The sequence below is a fragment of the Branchiostoma floridae genome, chromosome 13 (assembly GCF_000003815.2).
Source record: "Branchiostoma floridae strain S238N-H82 chromosome 13, Bfl_VNyyK, whole genome shotgun sequence".
Lineage (NCBI taxonomy): Eukaryota > Metazoa > Chordata > Leptocardii > Amphioxiformes > Branchiostomatidae > Branchiostoma > Branchiostoma floridae.
In genome coordinates this window covers 14391340-14400656 of record NC_049991.1, presented here as the reverse complement: position 1 = coordinate 14400656, position 9317 = coordinate 14391340, and the positions used below count along the sequence as shown (strand labels likewise).

Below are 9317 nucleotides of genomic sequence, written 5' to 3'. Positions count from 1 at the left end.
TCTCGGAAACCAAGCCCCACACCGGCGCGTGCGCAGTAGGGGGTTTCCAGCCCACCAGTGATTTCTTGGCCAGCCATCAGTGAGATAAAAAGCTACCCTATAATATAGACTTTATGCGAAAAGCCGTGAGTCATTCCTTATGACTCATTATTGAAAATTCGTGCGAGCCTACCCGGAACGGAGTTGTCTTTTGTGGCTTGCAATGAACGGTCACATCGCCAAAAGTGTATCGATTGATTGCTTTCTTTCGCGTCTTCAAATAATATTTCTCTTTATGACCTTTCCTTGACCCTTTTTTTTCTCAGTAAGGATAATTGGAGGAGATAGCGAGCTCTTGTTGCCCTCGTGGCCGCCCACGCCGCACTAGAAAACAACACGTACTATGTAGCTTGTTTTTCTGACGGTCAATTAAATGTGATCAAATCAAGGAGCTTACTTGATCAAATCAAGACGGCCCTTAAAGTACGACGAAGCGATGATTTGTGAAAACGGTACCCGTTTTGAATTTAACTTGTTTGCTGTACCTTTGTCGCCATAACAGAAGACCTCGTAGCTTTATGAGTATCACACTGTCATACACAGGTGCATCACTGCAAGGTGCATAGCGTAGGTTTTGAGGAATACATTTATGAGGCTCGGGATCACCGGCATAAGGAAGGAAGCGCTCTGAGCGGCTTGGGCACTTACTGCAGTCAGAACGACGTACATCACGCTAAAGACAAAGTGACCATGTGGAACTATGGGGTTATGATTGGGGAAACTTCTCAGTGAATGGATTGATAAATCATTAGGATAACCAAACCGATCGTGATTTGGAAATGGTCTTATGACATGGAAAACCAACTGTATCGAAGCCATATATTTTGTATTCGGAGCGAGAGAAACTGGTACTTCACTAGTTGGAAAGGATGAAAGGTAGATATTGTTTGCCTTTGAAATAGACGAAAGACGCGAAATTTCTGTATGCTATTCTTTTATCACTGCTCTGGTATGGTTAAGGCTGGTCAGGCATTGTCAGATACTTATCTGTCAGGTTTGGACTGCTTTGAATTGGTAAAGAAAAAGGAATAAGAATAGTGCAAACAGATTACAATTATCAAATTTAGACCGTAGCTGTAATACTAATAGATAAACTGATATTCATACAATTTGAACAATTCAACAACAGGTGATTTGTTATAACTGCCATGTGGATCCCCATCTACATCACCGATTCACCCCTAACATCCGTCGCTTGTTTTTCTCGGCGTTCGGAATAAACGACCTTCAACACACGACATCCGTCCCCTCCAGAAAACACGACCTTGTGTCAATAACCTGGCTGCGACAAGGTAAACAACCAAGACAAACAGTTAGCAGAAACACGCCCCCGTTTGTTTTCTAACTTCAGAAGTTTACACAACCCATTTAAGTGACTCTTTCTAATGAAAAATGATCCACAGTAGTCATTGACGAGAAATAAAAACCATAGAATATCTAGTTTAGCTAAGAAGCATTTGTTTATGATTGCTTGTAGAGTGAACAAAGCATCAATGTATCAAAAGCATTTGATATAAAGCAATTGACAATATTTCACTTCTACGAGACTTTTTCTGACAGACAGTATCTGTTGGACTGTTTCGTTTTTGTGTTGTATGTTGTTGTATTTATCTTGTGTGTTCCTTTTCAAGATTTGACTGAGAAGAGATATATCACTTTCACGACATGGTTTCAGTGGAAATCGAAGGGCAGGGGAATTCTTGCGACCGCCGGTATTTCTTGGAAACCTTGATCACTTACTACGGTGCTTATCCGATATAAATATTCCGCCCGCGCACTGAAATGTCCGCAGTGACAAGTGCACCCCGGGGCGTCTTCTGAGTGATTAACCCCTCTTGAGACGGAAATGTTTCGTTAATCGCTCTCCAGCTTATGAAAGAGAATCAATGTAATCTCCAAGTAGATCCTACGATGGCATAAGATTGGCCAAGGAGTGTAGTTAGCCAAGAGATGCACATTTGCCATGTAGCCAAAACATACTCCTAGGCCAGCTTCACTCCTCTGGCTTTTGATACTATACTACCATATGATCTGCTTAGAAATTAAAAGAATGGTTGTAAGGCATAGCCGATTTTTTGCAACGTTGGTGAGATATAGATATCGTAGTGCACCGAAAATCAACGTTATGGTGGAACTCAGGGTTACGTATGAACAACATTATTCTTTCTCCATCTTTTTATCAACAGCTCTTAATTTTCCGTGAAAGCATATATGCATATACATATACATATACATATACATATACATATACATGTGCATGTATCACATTTTTGTTTCATTTCGACTTTGCCTATGACCTTTTTTTTTATGAAATAACTCAAACTCTTATCTTTCGTCGAGGAGCTCTTTAATATATAAAACAGTACAAGCGGTAATTATCAGTCTAAACAATAAATGCTTGCGAGTGCAAGGAGCCCTGGTAGAAATTGGATGGTTGTACCAAGGCCCATCGCAGCTACATAAATGGCCCGTCGCATTTGTTGTGACAAATTGCTAATTTGGAATCACAGAAATTAAGGATTAAACAAGAATGTAAGAAGTAGCACATCGTTAAGTACTCGAAATTGCTAGCTGGTACTGTTTATAATTGGTTATGAAGATGTTTAATTTTCTCCAATATCTAATACGAAACACTGAGACGAAAAACAGCAACATTGAGCCAGTACCCGAGCGCGATCACTGGGTTTTGTTTCAACCTTTCTGAAGAAAGTCGTTGTGATTGTGTTGCTGACGCGGGCACCATTTGTTGTGCAAAATAACCGAAGTTTTCATAGACTTCTTTCTTAGAGTTAGACACAAAAATCCTGCCTTGCCTCAGACGTGTCCATCCTTATCCAATAGGAGTCCAGCTGAAAATGTAACTGGGAAAGAAACCTACAAGTTTCATTTGGTACAAACCTGTCCATTCTTAGCCTTTTACTCAGCTTTCCATAGAATTTCAATAGATCACCAGGGTAAATTGAATCACTTTGGTCAGCTGAGCTTCTTGACACTCGGAGTCTAGTTCAAGCTAGTCTCTACCAGACTGACTACGCAGCTCCCCTAGCAACTTGATTATTCACCCTATAACACTGGCTGTTAACGTTATAGTGTGAAAAATGTGCCAGGGTTTTTTTCTACCGTACCAGGATTTTTTGCCGATCATAAGTTAGTATCCCCTATCATTGGCTAATTGATCAATGAGGCTGAAACGTCACCAGACTAAAATCTTAGCGTTGAGCATATACGGTCACAACAAGTTACATAGATAATCTCAGTGCGCTCAGTGATTCCCCCTTCTTGAATACAAATGAACAAAAGACTTTGTGTGATATCATTGTTTGTCGCTTTTAATTAAGACGTCTTATTACTAGCTCTTTTTTCCAATCTTTATTTCTCGCTCTCCTATTTTATTATAGTTGGAGTCATCCATACCATATTTACTTGCTGTGGCCTAATATGCAACAACACATTGGTCTTTGATGGTACGTGTTTACAGAATTCAGAATTGTATTCCAATTGCCCATACACTAGTACACTGCTCTACCGTAGTGTTATTTCTTGAGAGATTGAAAGCAATACAGCATATTAATATTATGACATCTCGTATGTTAATTCGATTTCTGGAAACATCCTCAATCAATAAATATAAACCTCAGCACATACTGACACATGACTACTATGTCGTTTTAATCTTTGAATAAAAAAAGAAAATTTGTAAACGAACTCTTTCTATAGCCTTTCCCTAATCTTTGAAAAGAATCTTTAGATTGTTGTTTACAACGAGAAAATACGACGGTAGACATCTACTTTCTAAGGAGATGTTTGACTCATATTTTGTCGAGCTTTTTTCTCTTTTTTTACGTTTTCCTAATGTTCGCTGGCCAAACGTCAACATCCTACACTATTGTACATTGCCTTAGTGGTTGGCGATGACGTTCTGTTCACTGATTGGTCAGTCACATTACACCTTCAATACCTGATGTGCGAGAAGTGAAACCCCTTTCCGCGCCTCCCGTTCGCACATTGTACCTCGTCTTGTGGCAGAGCTGAGCTCGCGAGTTTTGATGAGGAACAGTCAAGATAACAATTAGCTAACCTTGTACAAAGACACTAATTAGCCAAACGATTAGCACTATGAAACGGGGAAAATGTTGCTCCTAGCTGTGCATCAACAACGATTTTTCAGATTGCAGTACGGTGCGTCTAGGTCGGAGTGGCCTCAAGAGCCAAGAGCCTGCGATCGCCACGCCAAACCATGATTATCCTGCCAGGCCTTGGAGTGCTTTCTGTGGAGTGAGGCAACCACCCGAAACTCGCTGTTAATATACAGTTGAACATGCTTATCGTGTCACTGTCATCCCGACAAAGCTATGAAATTCTGAGGTTAATTTCATTTCAGAATTGCAGGTCCAACCGAACCAGTGTATCGAGTGCGGTGAAGTTATATCAGTACCATCAGTACCTCGTAAACAGGAAACGGCAAACGCGGCGTCATAACATGTCAAAAGATCGCGCGTATTAAACGACGCTGGGAAGTGATAACGACGTTTCGTGGTTGTGTGTATGTGCATCTTTAATGTATGAATTTCAAAGTATGAGTGCTAAGATACTGGATGGAAATCTTAAGTGTATTGAGAATCAATAGCACAAGAGGGGATAGATAGATTGAGATGATGTTATTCCTGCTATGTGACTAGTGGACATCCAATTACGAAACAATAGAATAATTCCGATGAAAACTTCATAAGACCATTTCCTTGGTAAGATTATAAATGTGAGCTCCTAATAATCTCAGGGTCGGTATAAACTATTCAGTGATTCTAAGTCAGTCATTCAATGTACTACGTAGCAACGCTATCCGTACTGATGTCAACTTCATATTGTATACATGTAGTACATGTAGCTCTAACTTCACCATTAACTTCATTGGTTGCACAGAAGTAGCCTCTATGAGGCTCCCCAGGTCGCTGGAAAAAATAGCAGAAATTGGCCAAATAGACAAAAGACACACCAGAGGAGTTGGTTGGCCGACCTTTACCAGGCTCCTCAGTCGCAAACTGTACTTTGGCCAATTTCTACTATTTTTTTCCAGCGAGCTGGGGAGCCTATAATCTCCAAGCAGATCCTACGGTAGCATAAGTTAGTATCAATTTCAAAAGCTGGCAGAGGAGTGAAGCTGGCTTAGGGGTGTGTTTGTCTACATGGCAAATGGACACCTCTTGGCTGTCTAAACTACTTGGCCAGTTTGGTACTACCTTATGCCATTGTAGGATCTGCTTGGAGATTAGGGAGCCTAGTAGAGGCTAGCACAGAAGTGCAGAAGGTACACGAGTGTGTAGTTAGATATTCTCTGATACGTGATGGTAAAGTGAGGCAAATGCTTGAAGATTAGCGAACACCATGCCCATTATTGACTTTGCGTAGGGTTCACTCACGAAGATAATGTTCTCCATTTATAGAACTACGGCCCACAACGGTGAGCGGTACGACATATAGTCTCCCGGCAGACGTGTCAGCTGGGTAAAATGGAGACAAATTTGGCCGAATAGGGACAAATAAGTTGCTATGGTTTTTTTTCAGTCAGTCTTTTAAAGACTATCCAACGGCCGATCAGTTCACTCCTAGGCCAATTAACTCCTACTAGACTTTAAACGTCGCAAAACCCACACATTACAGTAAAAAAGTGGTATCACTTGTCTTCCACTGTCTCAGAAAAAGAAGTCGAACCCAATAAGTTACATCTTTAAGTTACACTAGAGTAGTCGCTTACTATACTGTTTTAGTGTTTACCATTACTTGTCTGTCTTTTTTCTTTTGTCACCTGCTATTAGCCCTCGGGCAGGAATTTGCAATAAACTTATTATTTATTCCTAACTTGGCTAAATTCCCCTATTACTATTATTCGTCCAGGCAGGAGTCTGGGAGTTCGAAACCCGATAACACAACACGAGCACGATCTAATCCCAAGTACGGTCTTAACTAACGTGACAGAGAATTATTAAGGCATCACATATAAAGAAAAAAACATGCGCATTAGTATCTTCTTAACTATTCAATCAAAATTGTATTGTCTGTAGAGTTACGTCTATGTCCTTTTAAAGTCGTACCTGTAGTACTAACTAGTGGCGGGGGAAGTTTGTTGTTGATTTCGATGATGATTTGCGTCGATGTGTTAGCCCCATAACTCAGCCTGCAGACAGAATGAGTTAAAGCCGTGCATTGTTAGGAACCCATACAAGTAGATAGAGGCAGTTTCTGGGTTAATTTTCTGCTCAGAGCAGTCAAAGCAGGCTATTTAATCGCCCAGAGAAGCGAGGCTTTGTGGTAAGCTGTCCCCCCGCCCTCACCTCTGACCCCGCCGGTATTGGGGAGGGCTTGTTTGGTGCCATCGCTGACAGGGAACAAAGCCGTACGGGGGCACAATGGTGCAGCGTGAAATCTCAACCACGACCCGCATGGACTGTTCATGCTGAGAAAAACGGGGTGACAAACGGAGTGAGAACACTTTCACACGTGATACGCTTGACTTTTAAAGCTAACGGACGGCAATGGACGGTGCGGTTATGGTATCGCGTGAAACCTATCGTGTGTAAAAACCCTCTGTTCGTTCGAACAAACTGGCCTGCGTACCATCCAATTGCTACCTGAGCTCCTTACACTCACTGTCCTGAAAAATCCAGAGCGCAGCAAGTGTAAGGAACCCGGCAGTAATAGGATTTTATCCTGTTGGTTTACGTTCAAGCTATAAAAAGTTTAAAAACAACAACAAGCGTTTACCATGAGGCTATAGGTAGTAAACTATATGACAAATGCACCAAGTTCTATGATCCTCTTATAGAACGATTCTGAAATTCTTGAAGCTAACTGACGTGATGTTGCTGTTACAGTGTATGTCGGCGTCCCAAAATAGACTTCGTACCTGAAAAGAAGCATGCGTAACTTCTTCCACAAGCCTCTTGTTCACACACACGCAAAGAAAACGTTCATTCGTATTCTAGTCATGTATGGTAACTGCTGTTGACTCGCGAGCATATACAGGACCGTACAGAAAAGCAGTCTCAAAGAAGACGTGTCAGATGGATAAAAAAGAAAAGGAAATTTGGCCCAATAGGGACAAATAAGTTGCTATGGGTTTTCATTAAGTCGTTTGCTGTCTATCCAGCTACCACGCCGGCCAGTCAGTTCCTTTACTCCTACTAGACTTCTATTCCTAACTAGGCCAAAGTCCCCTATTACTATTCAGCCAGGCGGGAGTCTGGTAGAGACTGATAGAAAGAAGAGGCTCTGAGCTCTACTATCATATGCCGGACACATGTGTTGAATCCTGGGTGTCAAGTCCGGTAACAAGGCGAAGTAAAATGTCCTCTTGGCAGCGTCAGTCTCGATTTATAGGCGTAACCCTGATGTTATCCAGTCCACGTGTGCATTACTCTTGTTCAAGTGACTTCGTGCTCGCGATGATGTAGATAACGTTTAAGAGAAGTGTTGGTAGAGATTAGAGATACCCGACTTTAACTCTCACTCCGAATTATGCTAACAAAAGAAACTTAACGCAAGTTACTGGGTTTTGCCTGCAAAGTATTGATCACAATGGTTTGAGTTTCGGTAAGCCATTGATAAAAGACATAATAAACCCTTTATGACGCGAACTTGCAGTTGTGCACCGTATTGCTGGATGACGCCGCGAACTTATAGAAACGTTTTGACATTCTGAGGAATTATCTACTGATTTGTATCCTTTATTAGTGATAGCCTGCTTCCGTTGGAAACCAAGCCTTCTTCATACTCGTCTGGGAAAATATAAGAAATTTATCGCCATCCTGATAACGTCTATTAATCCACTTGTGAAAAAGTATGACTTATTTTATATACCTACAACTTTACAAATGAATATTCTATAAAATCAGCAAATAAAAGACGCCAGTCAACAAGCCAGTCGTTGTTTTTTTATATTTATTCACATATAAATAAGCAAAATTACACTTGTTCTGTAGTTGGGCTCCACTGCGGTATATTAGAATACAAGACAATTGCCTGACATCTACGTTTTAACGACTATGCCTGTATAAGACGTGAACGGTTATATCCGTTACCTTATATACATCATGGCTCCGTGGTAGTAGCAAAATACTTATGGCCATTATAATACAAAGTCATATTAATTGATACGATATACATTTGATTAGTCAAAAGACTGACTTACATTAATTCCCACTTAATTTTTTGTCCCTTCACGCCGCTCTCGATCCTTTTTCAATCAAACTTTCTTGTTGCGACACATTGCTTTATGGTATACAAAGTGGGTCTGAAGAAGAAAAAAAATTGATATTGAATAATTCCTCATGCCAAGCGTGAATGTTCTTTTGGAAATCAAGAACCACTTTAAACATTCTTTTGTAATCTCGTGTCAGTATTATAACTGTTAAGTCCAGACGATGTAGAGTGTGTTTTAACAACTCTTTGGGTCTAACGTGAACAATATCTAGAGTTGATACCGTGCAGGAGGATAGCTGTAAGTATAGGTCCTGACTTCGTAGCACAAGTGCAAGCCTGGTCTGACGTGACACGTCCATGTTGATTAGATATACGTGTATCTCAGGACGACGACAACTATGGAGTATATATATAGTACGAACTTTGACAGTTACAACGTTTACTGAACGTTTGACAGTTTGTCTTCCTCCTCTTCTGCCCGAGTCCTGCTATTGTTCGACAGACGAACGGACATTACGGAGTTCAGAACGGACGACTGTGCACGTCGATCAAACCAACAGTTCTTTCTTGATCAAACGACAGGCCAACTTCCGTATTCAGGTTCCCCTGTTCTTGAAGAAGCCTTTATCGGTGAAACACTCTCTGACGGTGACTGTGACCATCCCGGTCGTGACGTCCGTGATGAGAACCTGGTTCATCAGGGCGTTAGGAGGCTGCCAGCCCGCGGCTCGGGAGGGACACACCGCGGGACGGGAGTTCGGCGGCCGGGCAGCGAGTGGGGGGCTCCTTGCCTTGGCGGGCGGGTTCACGGTCTGTTGTTTTCGACTGCCCGTGTCCTCAAATGGATTCCATATTTCGAAGACGGGCTGCTTACGTTTAGACGAGTCTTTTTGTGGTTTGTTTGGCGGTGAGGAAGGCTTGTGGGGTGGAGAGATGGGGGATAGAGTGGGAGGGGTGGGGGCGGGGACGGCATGGCTGTGTTTCTTGCTTTTCCCCTTTGGTCGGCCCACACGCCGACGGACGGACAGATCCTTGGGCTTGTCTTTAGACCGTTTCTTGGCTTTGTGCGTCTTGGATTTTAC

General features: G+C 41.8%; 1 protein-coding gene across 1 annotated transcript in view; it reads right to left on the bottom strand.

Annotated features, from left to right (window-relative positions):
• Positions 1 to 7957: 7957 nt before the first annotated feature.
• Positions 7958 to 9317, bottom strand: part of LOC118428437 (chromobox protein homolog 2-like) — a 2746-nt gene continuing 1386 nt past the window's right edge. Inside the window, exon 6 of the mRNA XM_035838501.1 lies at positions 7958 to 9317. This exon is cut by the window's right edge and continues 1 nt beyond it. Coding sequence (XP_035694394.1) covers positions 8832 to 9317 — 486 coding nt within the window. The 3' untranslated portion in view covers positions 7958 to 8831.